The following is a 13077-nucleotide window of genomic DNA, read 5'->3' as shown; positions in this document are numbered from 1 at the left end:
AGTAAAAATTCGGTGGCCAAGTTAGCCAGGAAAAGTTTTGTGAACACTTTTATTTGACAATAAAACTTATTCTTGCTTATAAATCTTGGACTTGAAGACAGCCTTGTCTAAGATATCACTGAACGTCTCTTGGACCAAGCCACACAACTCTTTGCTTTCTTCAGCTGAAACTTCTAATTCTTTCCCCAGATGGACATCAAAATGTGACGCTAGTGACGCCTGTGATTTGCAAACCTTAGCCAATTGCATCATTAGATTCACAATATCGTCGACCAATGGCGGAAAAGCTTCACTGATGCGTACTAAAGCCGGTAAAATCGGTCTAAAAAGTCGCACCCGTTGACTACTCGACAAACCTAAGAGTAATACCAATAATATAAATAAAAACAATAAGAAAGAAAGTCGTACTTCCAAGGAGTGCATATAGTAAATTCAGGGCTGCCACACACAAATTTAAGCTCTTCGGTAGGGCGTATTGTATGCACAAGTGTGATAACAACTGAATCGCGAAAATTTGTTTATTAAGACTTGGTTGTTGCATCAATTCTTGTAAAAAATCCAAACAAATGTGCATTGAGGGTACACCCTTGACCATCACTTCGATCAGCTCACTTGGATACCCCTGAAACAAACGTCATAGGACCAAGATGGCGCTACCTCCGCTCTCACCTGGAAGTGAACCAGTTTTGCCAACATTGTATCAGCAATAAAAACTTGGTGTAAATAACTGCAAACTAAAGACCGGACTTCTTGAAGGGCCCATTTTTGTCCTCCTATCGTGCGATCCTCTTCTGTTTCAATGCAAGTTTCTAGTAACATCTGAACTGCTGCACTTTCCTGTGCTGCTATCGTCGCCCTACACATCTCCTCTCTGTCACTCTCATTCAAAACCTGTCCGGCATGATCTAGCCTCGGATTGGCTTGCAAATGTTGCATCAATTGACTCCTAGATGACGCCAGACTCGCTCTCAACACGCGCAATACTATAGCATACAAGGGGGCGCAGCGAAAGACACGTTCGTCGCATCGCATTATCTGGAGAGGGTCCTCTGCGACATCAATTCGAGTCAAACTTGAAAAATCATCGACTAGGTTTTTCACAGTTAAAACCCACAATCGCCGGGGAAGTACCGTATTGAACCTCAACCAGACATCTTTGTACAAGTCTTGCAAGTACCTCGGGACGTTTCCACCGAGGATTTTGCGCGCAAACTGTGTAAAAACCTCAGCAAAAGGCCAAATATCTATGGCCTCTTGTTTGAGGAGGATTTGCATGAGCTTGGCACACTTTGATGGGCTTGTTTCTAACTCATTGAAGGCTTCGATGACGGCGATTTGGGTCACGTAAGCCGGTTTGTGTTCGGTTTTGATCGACATGTCGTCGAGCCAGTCTTCGACTAGTGTCAAGTGGGGGAAATGTGTAGCAAGGAGTTTGAGTAAAGGACCAAAAAGACCCGAGTAGGAACTTTGGTCTTTCTGGGCGTGGTGTAGCAAGTATTTGATTGGTAGTTCCGACATAAATTCCGGACTGTACAACTTGATTTTGCGGTTAAACGCCGCCAAAATGTGGGCGTTGACCAAACGGCAATCCTCATAGAGGAGGAGATAGTAGAGTAGGAGGAGTTGAGGTGTGAGACTTGTGTTATCCACCACCACGTCCTGATTCTCACTATTTAAGTCAAAATCCATGGTGAAAATCGATTGTTTATGATCGAAATATTGACCGAAAATCGAGCTTTGGAACACTCGTCTGATTTCGTTTTCAGTTAGGGGTTTATTTGTTTCGGTGTTTCGCGATGTTGGCATTATGACACTATTGACGTACACTTCAACCAACATTGGCAACACTGGATGTAACGGACTCACACTTGTACAAATCTGTTTATAAATCCAATTTTTTATATTTACATTGTGTTTGGCAAAAGCACGCGATTTGAGCAATTGGTGTATACAATGAATGGGTAAAAACCCGGTCATATTCGCACTTAACGAATTCGTAACCGGAACCTTAACCGCATGTGCGGTTACAACCTGTTCCGTGAAAATCTCCTGAGTGAAAACTTGTTTCATCCGTGTCATATTATTATGTCTGATGGGGATTTTCATTCCTAAGGTTGCACAAACTAGATCACAAATGGCGCTCAATTGGTTACTATGGAAATGAATCGCCATTAGTAACAACATTTCGCCAAAACTTGCAGTAACACCACTGGCCGACTCAAAATACGCCTCCTCCTTCACCAACCATTGCACCCACTCGATGCTCCGCCTCTCGTGCTCTTGGAGAGAGATAAGGGAGGGGCAAGCAATCAACATACACAAACCAATCGAAACAAAACGGACACCGGCAGGGGTGGGGCTTGGATGTGACGTTAACAGACGCACCAATGCATTAACCTCGTCCTCTTGAAATTTAATTGCGGCGATTCCACGAAGGGCACAGTAAAGTCGCAAAAGGGCGGAGCCTTGCACCACGAGACTATCCAATAGGTGGCCATCAGCCGAAGCTGATAAAATCACATGTAAGCGACGGAGTAGCTCCTCCCTCAGTTGCATCAGGGCGGTGCTTGATATCTCCCCCTTTTTTTTCTGACCAGTCCGGATGAAAAGTGCAATCCAATTACGAATTGTTTGGTCGTTGCCTAGTAACAGACCGGAAATAAACGCGACCATGTCCCCCTCCACCCCTTCCAAGGATAATGTGATTGCTAGAGCTGGCATTCGACATAATTCGACGCATTTGCTCCTGATTGTGAGGGCTTGACTCGGGTTCATTTTACAAAGGAGGGAAATGGTCGCAGCTCGAACTGTGCTCAGTTTAGTCTCTTCCTGTTTTTCCCCGGTTTGGATCAAATAAGTGCAGACTTCTCGGAAACAATCGGGGAAGTTCGCCACGATTCGGCAAATAATGGGCGGGCCGTTGTGTAAATGAAGGAGGGTTTCAGTGATTGTCAAAATGTTTAACGTGATGGGGAGCTCAGCCAAGGCTATGCAAATAATATCAGATAATTCCTCCGCAAAAATGTCATTGTCGAACAACTCCGAGGGCTTGACATACGACGTTTCCGAATTTTCGTCCTGGATCTGGCTCTGGACATACAATAATTCGCCCAGTAAAATACTCAACCGTCTCGTCATGTCACTCCTTTCGTACTCCAAAGCCATGCTTGTGTTCGATAAATTCCCGATCAAAATCGAGTCGTTCTGAAGGGCCACTCCCTTCTGGCGTAACTGTTGTTCCTTCTTCACCTCCGTTTCCAATCGATGAAAATCAATAGATAAGAGCGCCACGATTGAATTAACCAATTCCATCCCGGACACTATTGTAAGAATGTCGACTTTCATGCTGGTGCACTTTTTCGACGTGTCAAGGGGCGAAATGAGCCCCATTCGGACGAGACAGGGCAACACAGGCCGGATTTCCTGTTCAGTGCATTCGGCCAGTTGTGACATGTCCACGTTTTGAATAGCCCGGAAGACTTTAGGATCGACGCCTTTCTTGAACGACATTTCGGGGCTATCGGAAGTGAGGTTAAGTCGCTAAAACACCGTCGTTAAGTATTTCAAACAAAAAATCGGGCACGGTACACCAATTCACTCATAAACTAAACAGTAAAGCTTTAAAAACATTAAATTATTGGTTTGTTTACGGTACATTAGTGAGGTTATGGAATGGTATGTTGTAAAAAAGCGACCTACTTTACCGGTGACCGGCATTTAAATTTTTTAAACAAGATTTTCTAAAATAAAACAATAATAAAATCAATTATTTTTTTCGCAATTAACTGTAACCTTTGAGCAATTTTTTGTGTAAAATAAACTCAAATAATAAATTTTTAGGTTAGATTAATTGTCTTTATAATCGAAGAAGTACTTGTTTGCTAGCTTGCATTAAGTCAAGGTGATAGTTATATTTATTATTCCATAGTTTTATTTAAAAAACTGTCTAAAAAAGCGACTACAGTAGAGAAAAACCGTTAATTTCCTTCAAAGTGAGGTTATGTGTTTATTTACAGGAAAATTCGTTATCGACCCAAGTGCAAGTGTCAAACGACAGAAACGTGTCTGAACTGGTCAAAACTTACAAATTGTTTATAAATACTTCAGAATTCCACATATTTAATAAATAATTGTAAATGTTTATTGATTTTCCCTTCAATTATTGTTTTTTTTCTACTTCTATGCAATTTCCTGGCACTGAAAACATTGCACAATTTTGCCTTTATTTTTGAAACGACTTACTACAGCCGTAAAAGTAAATTCAGTTTTGAGTTTTTGAGGGAAGAATGAGACAAGTGCCTTACTCCCAATAAAATTTATTAGAAAAAATGAATACACTACATTAATGTTGCTTTCTCCTGAAACTGCAGCCCTCCGTCAATCTAGCTTTGCCCCCGGTGGACGTGCACAAGATGGTTGAACACCCCTTGCACGGGACTGCAGACTGGGCATGGGAGAAGATGGTAGAGATGGCATAACATCCAGGGCATTTCACATCCATAAAATAACTGTTGGGATGTTGAACCAACCTCTTCTTCTTATGGGATTTCTTCTGTTTTTCAGCAGAAGGGTGCAATAAATCGACCGCTAACGGCATCTGAAAAAACACAAACATTGCTCAAAAATCGTCAAAATTTCACCACAAACACTTGAATAAACGTGTTTTTAATTGTTTTACACTTTTACGCACTTTTATATTTGCTTGGGACACTGAAAAAGGCTGATTTTCTTCACAACGCACGTGGTGAATTCGGCTATCAACCGTGTAAAGGAAAGTGACAGATGACAGGCGATACCACCCTAATGACCCTTATACCAACATGACAAAACAAAAGTACCAAGCAACATTTTATAAATAAGAAAAATATTGATCGACTAATTAACCATGCGCACTTTGGACTAAATTAAAACATTTTCTGTACAAATAATTCGTTGTATTTGCGGATCATTTTTTTGAAATAATTTACCTGTCATTTTTGACAGCTAACTTAACCTTGAAACCACTTATGGAATTTTTTCATTTAATTGGTTTAAATCAACGAGCAAAGTACACGTCCGTTCAGTTTTCCAACTATCATGTTTGTTTTCACGCGAATAATTGCTCAGAGTGGTAAAATTTACATAATTTTGTGAAATTTCCCCACCCCCAGCCGTCTTGATTCCAGGCCGTTGTGTCAAATCCCGCGGGATAGCCTCTCTGGGGGCCCTCTCCGAGACTCACCAAATGCTTCAAAAAACCTGCCGCGACTTTGCCGACAATGAATTAAAACCCATCGCTGCTAAAGTCGACCGCGAGCACTTGTACCCCCAAGACCAAATCCAGAAAATGGGGGAATTGGGGCTCATGGCCGTAGCCGTCCCCGAGGAATTTGGGGGTACAGGTTTAGATTACGTGGCGTACGCCATAGCCATGGAGGAAATTTCCAGAGGGTGCGCCAGTGCCGGTGTTATTATGTCTGTTAATAATTCGTTGTATTTAGGGCCGATTCAATATTTTGGGAATAAAGAGCAAAAGGAGAAGTTTATTACGCCGTTTACAAAAGGAGATAAGGTGTGTGGAGTTGTGTGAATAATGGGGGCTGATGCAGTGTTGCAGGTGGGGTGTTTCGCCCTCTCGGAGCCCGGGAATGGGTCCGATGCGGGGGCTGCGTCCACCACGGCGAGGCTTGAAGGCGACAAATGGGTTCTGAACGGGACCAAAGCCTGGATCACCAATGGATTTGAGAGCGAAGCGTCTGTAGTCTTGGCCACAACGGACAAAAATTTGAAACATAAAGGTGTGGTGTATAATTGGTTGCATAACTACTATTTTTTTTTTTCAGGTATTTCAGCTGTTATTGTTCCAAAACCGACAAAAGGGCTTGAGTTAGGTAAAAAAGAAGACAAATTGGGGATTAGAGGCTCCTCCACCTGCTCTCTCATCTTCGAAGACTGCCAAGTCCCCAAATCAAACCTCCTGGGAGAACCTGGACAAGGTTTCAAAATCGCAATGATGACACTCGATGCTGGCCGAATTGGAATCGCTTCACAAGCCCTAGGAATCGCCCAAGCCTCTCTCGAAGTCGCCGCTGAGTACGCTTCAAAAAGAATGGCTTTCGGAAAACCCCTTCTTAAGCTTCAAACAATACAAAATAAATTGGCCGAAATGGCATTACGGTTGGAGGCGGCGAGACTTTTAACATGGAGAGCGGCGTGGCTTAAAGACAACAAAAAAAATTTTACTAAGGAGGCTGCCATGGCCAAACTGGCGGCTAGTGAAGCAGCCACTTATTTGAGCCACCAGTGTATACAAATTTTGGGGGGCATGGGGTACGTCTCGGACATGCCGGCGGAGAGGCACTACAGGGATGCGAGGATCACCGAGATTTATGAAGGGACGAGTGAGATACAGAGACTTGTAATCGCCGGGAACTTGATCAAGGAATTGGGGCTATAATTATATAAAATCGTGTTTAAATACATTTTTACATTTGTAGTGTATTTTAATGTAAGAGTAAAGGGCTGAGAGAGGTAGGGGCAAGCAAGGTGGGAGAATGACGAACGGACACTCTTGCTTGCCCCGCCGAAGTGTTCGTGTGTAAATAAATATCATTATTGGGAAAAGTGTAGTTCATTTCAAAGACATCACATTGGCGACGAGGACGATTAATAACAACCCACAGAAGAGAGAAAAATCGAGAAAGGGTCAGAAGGAGGAAGAACCAAGGAAAAGTGAAAACCACGTGGTCGCGAAGGAATTTGCAAGGCCAGTGATAACCAGCGGAGGAAAAAAATGCCTGGTGGAGAAGGTGATACGAGTGCAGGAGCAGTCCAGTCTTCCCAAATGGGACAGTTGCGAGAGTTTTCACTCAAACATTCAGACTGGTCCATTTACAAAGCGAGGTTAAATAATTATTTTCTCGCCAACAAAATCACGGAAAGTACCCTTAAACGAGCGATACTCTTAAACATGCTTGATGAGGAAGCATACAAGTTGATTTTCGATCTATGTAGCCCGAAGAAACCGGAAGAAGAATCGTGGGAGAAAATCACGAAGACGTTAGATAAGCATTTAGCTCCACAAAAAGCGGTTTTCGCGGCGAGGTACAAGTTTTATGCGGCAAGAAAAGAAGCGGACGAGACGGTAGCAGAATGGGCGGCAAGAGTCAGAAGTTTGGCGGTACCCTGCCAGTTTGAAGGGACGGCCTTGGAATCAACCTTAAAGGACAAATTCGTTTTTGGATTTGAGATGGGTCTGTTGTTGGAATCGCTGATGGAAAAGGATATCGGAACATCGTTGGAGGAAATGGTGGAAACAGCCACGAATAAAATGGCGGCGTTGGAAATGAAAAGAGAAGTAGGCAACGCGACTGGAAAAAGGGAAGATCTGCATTTCGTAAAATCCAGACAAAAAGGGGGAGCCGCTAGCAGTTATCGCTAGAGACAGCAAAGGGACAATCAACCAGGGACGTCACGGGATCGTCAGTTGAGGTGTCCAGCGTGTGGAAAAAATCACTTTAAAGATAAGTGTTTTCACAAAAATACTGTATGTTTTTTATGTAAAAAAAGAGGTCATTTGGCAGCGTTTTGTAAGAATATTAAAAGTAAGGAGCATAGTAGGGCAGTTAATTACAAGGTCCAGGATTCAGAGGCTAGTAGCGCAGACGATGATCAGTTATCATTGTTTAAGATTCAAAGTAACGGAATAGCTCCACATTATCTAACGTTGCAAATATTAGGCAGTTCGAAGCAGTTTGAAATTGATTCCGGATCTAGTGTTTCAGTGATTTCGTTAGAGTACTATAATAGTAGATTATGTTATTAGGTGTAAAAGTGATTGTTTATGTGGCGAAGCTGAACGTTCAACCGAACGGAGTGAGGCAAATGGATTCAGCTGAGCCACATATAAACTCACTTTTACTCCAAATAACATATACTATTTTATCTGCAAACGATTCAGATGGAACGAAAAGAGCAACACACCAATAATCAAGTAAATCACCTCAATAATCAGGACGCTTTGCAATAAAATCATAACAAACGTCACGCGTCTGTTTCGGAATTTGTGTTGAGATTTCACAAGTGTGGATTGATTTAACTAGTGAATAACTGGTGTAGTTTATAGTGCAAAATATCGAATGCTGATAATATACCTTGTATCTCTCCAGAAAATGCTGAAAAAGCGAAAGGGACAAGAAAGAGACAACAGTGGTAAATGTCAAAGTAAGTGACAAGTAAAAGTGAAAACGCCTAGGCGTAAAAACAGTGTTTTTACTCCATGTCTGAAAAGTAAAACTTTTACCTGTGTCATTTAGTCATAAAAGTGGTCACTTTTGTGACGTTTGCAGATAAAAAAAATTTGGCAAGGTTAAAACTGTGTAAATCAGATAAGAGTTTGTCATTTTATGACAAAACCAGGGTGAAACCTGTTGGAATGGTAAAAGGTGTTAAAGTTAGGTATAACGGAGTTGATAACTATTTAGATTTTTATGTTATGCAAAACGGTGGCCCACCGATTGTTGGTCGTGACTTTTTAGAGAAAAGTAACATGAGGTTTACACAAGTAAATTACGTCAATAATGATGATGACAATGTGGTGGGTGCACTGAAGGCCGAGTTTGATAAAATATTTTCAACCGAACTAGGTTGCTTTAACAGGGGGAAAGTTAGTATTAAATTAAAAAATCCAAACACCGTACCAAAATTTTATCGAGCACGACCCGTACCTTTTGCGATTAGAAATTTAGTAGAAAAGGAGATTGATCGTTTGTTATCTCTAGCAATCATCACTCCGGACGATTACAGTGCATGGGCAACACCGGTCGTACCCGTAATCAAACCAGATGGTAGAGTACGTCTGTGTGGAGATTACAAGTTGACGGTAAAACCGGAAATAGAAGTGGTACATTATCCTCTTCCTAGAATTGAGGAGTTGTTTGCTCAATTATGTGGAGGTTAGCAATTTACCAAGTTGGATCTATCACAAGCGTATCAACAAATCGAGTTAGATGAAGCTTCAAAGGAGCTTTTGACAGTTTCCACCCACAGGAGTTTGTTTAGATACAATAGGTTAGCATTTGGAATATCTTCGGCTCCAGGTATGTTTCAAAAACTGATGGAAGGGCTTTTAAGCGGTTTGGACGGGGTGGTAGTATTTCTGGATGATGTGCTAGTCACAGGCGCTACATAGAGAATTTTCGCAAGGTTTTAAGCAGATTTAGAAACGCAGGATTAACGTTAGGTTTAAAGAAATGTAAATTTTTCAAAGATAGAGTAACGTATCTAGGGCATTGTATCGATAAGAACGGTTTACGCCCTAACCCAGAACAAACAAAAGCGATTAGGGAAACGATGCGTCCGGAAAACGTCAAACAATTACAATCGTTTTTGGGGGCGGTGAATTACTATGGGAAATTTGTAAAAAAATTGACAAAAATATTAAATCCGTTATATGAGTTATTGAGATCGGATAAAGAGTGGTATTGGTCTGACGATTGCGAAAAAAATTTTTGTAAAATTAAGGAAATTTTACAATCCGCGTAAGTATTGGTACACTTTGATCCTAAAGTTGAATTACGGTTAACAGTAGATGCATCAGCAGTAGGAGTAGGAGCGGTGTTAAGTCACAAATTTCAGTCGGAAATAGATCTTATTATAATAAAAGGCTAAGACTGTATTTATATAACGATTGTTTAATGTGGAACCATCGCGTAATAATACCACAAAAGTTACGGAGGTTATATCTAGAAGAACTACATTCTACGCATTTAGGAATGGTGAAAATGAAACAGGGGGCAAGAAGTTTTTTTTGGTGGCCAAAACTAGATCAAGACATTGAATCGTTAGTACAGGCGTGTAGAACTTGTCAACAAGTTAGTAAAGCTTCTCCAAAAAAGGAGTTAACACCCTGGAATTTTCCGAACGAGGTATGGGAACGTATACATGTAGATTTTTTAGGCCCTCTTCGCGGTAAAACATATTTTATTGTATTAGAGCACATAGTAAATGGGTCGAAGTTTTTGAAATGACAAAAATTACATCATTGGCAACTATTCGAGTATTGCGAAGTCTGTTTGCTAGATTTAGGTTGCCAAAAACAGTGGTAGCAGATAACGGTAGGCAGCTAGTTTCAATAGAATTAATTAATTTTCTAAAAAAGAACGGAATTCAGCTTGTGACTAGTCCACTCTACCATTCCCAGTCAAACGATGCAGCCGAAAACTCGGTGAAAACTGTCAAACGTTCTCTTAAAAAAGCAATAATTGACAGAAATTACGGTGACACCAATTTGGTTCTTTGCAGATTTTTATTTGATTATCGAAACGTGGCACATAGTACGACAGGAATTGCACCAGCAGTGTTAATGTTTAATAGACCACTTCGCACAAAATTTTCATTGACAGTACCATCAAACTTAGATGTTAAGAGTAAAGTCAAAGAAGCTCAGAAGAATCAAATTAAAAATTTTGGTGGTCATAACAAGATTTTTTTTGAGGTTGGAGAAAAAGTTTTAATTAAGAATTATCACAATGTTAACGATCCTACATTCGTCTCAGCTCGTGTTATAAAAAAATTAGGTAAATCAGTGTATAGTGTTAGGGAGTGGATTCAGGAAAAAATTGTAAACGTCATGCGAATCAAATGAAAAAGATTAAAAACAATTACACTTCTATATTTGTACAAAATGGTACTGTTCCGTTAACAACAAATGAGCAATCACCTGACGAGTTACTTGAAAATCCACCCAAACCTGAGCAATCACTTGAAGAGAGAAATGATATGGAGTCACCAGGTAGGGAATTTTCAGCGAACTTGAGGGATAGAAGTCATATTAGACCCCCTAATAGATTTACATTTTCTGAATATGAGAATAAAAAATAATTTGCGAAAGGGGGAGGAATGTAGTGTATTTTAATGTAAGAGTAAAGGGCTGAGAGAGGTAGGGGCAATGACGAACGGACACTCTTGCTTGCCCCGCCGAAGTGTTCGTGTGTAAAAAAATATCATTATTGGGAAAAGTGTAGTTCATTTCAAAGAACTCACAGCTTTTATTTGGTTCTCTTGTTGAAGAAAAGTGGTAATTTTTTTAGTTTTTTTTTCAGAAAATTAGTTGCATAACACCGTATTTTAAAATTGAGTTATTTAGTATTAATTTTCTAATAACACTGTCTGTATTATAAATATGAATTGACCTAATAATTAAAATAATAAATAATAACAATCAGTGTTTAGTAGTATAAGGGCCCCTATGCACACTGCTACTTTTTAAGGAAAACACCCCGATTTTCAAGGGTAAACTGAAAAGCAAAAAAAATCGTGAGAACATCCCGATTTTCAAAGCCCTGTTTTAGCCTAGAAAATCATTTAAAAAAAAAACAACCTGATTTTCAAGGTAATTCAAAAAGTGCGAAATTTAGAAGGCCCCCCTCAGAACACTTTGTTTTTTTTGCTGATTTTACCGTTTTTAATTTGGAACATTTATACCTCAACCACAGACAATAGAATAGACAGTTAGACAACTGATTTTACTTAATGTTTTTATTCATAAAAAAAATGTTATATCAATTCTTAATTTGTTGATGTTCCCGAATCCGATGAGCTTGCCCTCCTATAAAATGAATAAACCTATTATCCGTTTTTTTTTAATAAACAATGTCAGTGTCAAAATCGGGTATAAAAGTAGCTCATATCGTCTTAAAAGGCAAAATTGAGAAATTAGATTTACATTACATTAGGTACCCGGATTTGAGTGAGCAATACACCTAGTTCAGAAATTTCTTCAATTAAAACCATACAAGGAAAATTCTTTCTCATTTTGACACTTAGGTATTGTTTATTTAAAAAAAAAGGATAATATATTATGTATTTGCTCACTGTAGATTCCTCAGCGCTGTAATAAAATTTCTTTTCTCGGCCAAATCACCAAACACTAGTGTTACATTTTGAGCTTCTCGATATATTACTAGCGTTGCGGTTTCTGTAGGTATGCCATTTTCTTCATCGGAATCAGGTTCACCGTCATCGTACCTTATTATATTGGCATTATAAAGGGACAAAATGATTCTCTCATCTTCGATTACAAAATTAATATGATCCTCGTACACTCTCACGGTTACGTTTGCTTGTTGGTCATGGAGAACTTGATCAGCTCCTCTTCTTTCGTACAACAAGACGGTGAAGCTTAACATCTTCCTTCCTAATTTGATCTTGTGTTTTTCTCGTTGGTGTCGTTCACGTTGGTATCGTTCACGTTGGAAGTGACAAAAATCCTCTATCAACTTTTTCATATCCATTTTCTCTAAAATATCTACTTATTGGTTTTTATCATTGTTTTTTAATACGTACCTGCTTATTCTCAGCACACGTCCTTGAGAGTTCACGAAAATGAAATGCGTCCCAACAAGATCAACAAGAGACGCGCGTTGTATGTACAGGGTGATTGTTAAATAGACCGACAAAATTCTATGCTTGGAAAGCTGAGATAAAATTTTGTCGGTCTATTTAAGAATCATCCTGTATAAATAGTTGCCTACGTTGGATATAGAAAATCAAATCGAGCAACTTTTATGTTGATAAATGACATTCCTATGAAATCGCTTTGTTTTAAAAAAAAGTACAATACACTGCTACTTTTTAAGGAAAACACCCCGATTTTCAAGGGGTAAACTGAAAAGCAGAGAAAATCGTGAGAACACCCCGATTTTAAGGTATATTTTAAAATTAACATTTTTCAAAGATTTCGCCTTGTTTTTCAATCAATGAAAAGTAGTTAAATATTCGCAACGCTCATGAGGACTTCGTCCGAATCAGTCAAACTGATCTGTTTATATAAAGGGGACGATTCGTCCCCCTTTAATTGTGAATAAAATAAAAGTAATTATTTGTAGTAGTTCAAGTTCTTCGTCTGTTAGCTCAGTTATAATTTCTTCATTGTTTAGTTTATAACAAAGATTAGAATTACCGCGCTCTTTTATTTAATATTAATTTTCTAATAACAGTGTCGCTATGTTATATTAATTGACTTAATAATTAAAATAATAAATAGCAACAATCAGGGTTTAAAATCTAACAAATTTGAAGTCATTTAAAAATTTAGTG

General features: G+C 39.4%; 4 protein-coding genes across 5 annotated transcripts; 1 reads left to right on the top strand and 3 right to left on the bottom strand.

Annotated features, from left to right (window-relative positions):
* Positions 1 to 35: 35 nt before the first annotated feature.
* Positions 36 to 3709, bottom strand: LOC123009238 (integrator complex subunit 2). Its single transcript, XM_044405409.1, has 3 exons — positions 670 to 3709; positions 409 to 622; positions 36 to 356 (listed from the first exon to the last, which is right to left on the bottom strand). Exons 1-3 carry the CDS (start codon positions 3508 to 3510, stop codon positions 67 to 69), a joined length of 3345 nt encoding a protein of 1114 aa, XP_044261344.1. The 5' UTR covers positions 3511 to 3709; the 3' UTR covers positions 36 to 66.
* A 591-nt stretch (positions 3710 to 4300) lies between these two features.
* On the bottom strand, positions 4301 to 4844 carry LOC123009272 (40S ribosomal protein S27-like). Its single transcript, XM_044405466.1, has 2 exons — positions 4691 to 4844; positions 4301 to 4597 (listed from the first exon to the last, which is right to left on the bottom strand). The coding sequence occupies exon 2, from the start codon at positions 4595 to 4597 to the stop codon at positions 4343 to 4345; it is 255 nt and encodes an 84-aa protein (XP_044261401.1). The 5' UTR covers positions 4691 to 4844; the 3' UTR covers positions 4301 to 4342.
* A 106-nt stretch (positions 4845 to 4950) lies between these two features.
* LOC123009248 (short-chain specific acyl-CoA dehydrogenase, mitochondrial) lies at positions 4951 to 6588 on the top strand. The gene is made up of 4 exons (XM_044405426.1): positions 4951 to 5110; positions 5166 to 5551; positions 5597 to 5777; positions 5823 to 6588. Exons 1-4 carry the CDS (start codon positions 5077 to 5079, stop codon positions 6434 to 6436), a joined length of 1215 nt encoding a protein of 404 aa, XP_044261361.1. The 5' UTR covers positions 4951 to 5076; the 3' UTR covers positions 6437 to 6588.
* A 4796-nt stretch (positions 6589 to 11384) lies between these two features.
* Positions 11385 to 12443, bottom strand: LOC123009270. 2 transcript variants are annotated; one of them, XM_044405463.1, is made up of 3 exons: positions 12325 to 12443; positions 11854 to 12277; positions 11387 to 11587 (listed from the first exon to the last, which is right to left on the bottom strand). In XM_044405463.1, the coding sequence occupies exons 2-3, from the start codon at positions 12270 to 12272 to the stop codon at positions 11548 to 11550; spliced, it is 459 nt and encodes a 152-aa protein (XP_044261398.1). In that variant the 5' UTR covers positions 12273 to 12277; positions 12325 to 12443; the 3' UTR covers positions 11387 to 11547. The 2 variants fall into 2 exon arrangements, with proteins under 2 accessions (XP_044261399.1, XP_044261398.1); XM_044405464.1 differs by having other exon boundaries at positions 11385 to 11587; positions 11854 to 12352.
* Between the last annotated feature and the right edge of the window lie 634 nt (positions 12444 to 13077).

The sequence above is a fragment of the Tribolium madens genome, unplaced genomic scaffold (genome assembly GCF_015345945.1).
Source record: "Tribolium madens isolate multiple individuals breed KSU strain unplaced genomic scaffold, Tmad_KSU_1.1 Scaffold_71;HRSCAF=194;Tcas5.2_LG6, whole genome shotgun sequence".
Taxonomy (NCBI): Eukaryota; Metazoa; Arthropoda; class Insecta; order Coleoptera; family Tenebrionidae; genus Tribolium; species Tribolium madens.
The sequence above is the reverse complement of the archived record's forward strand: the minus strand, read 5'-3'. Positions and strand labels throughout refer to the sequence as shown.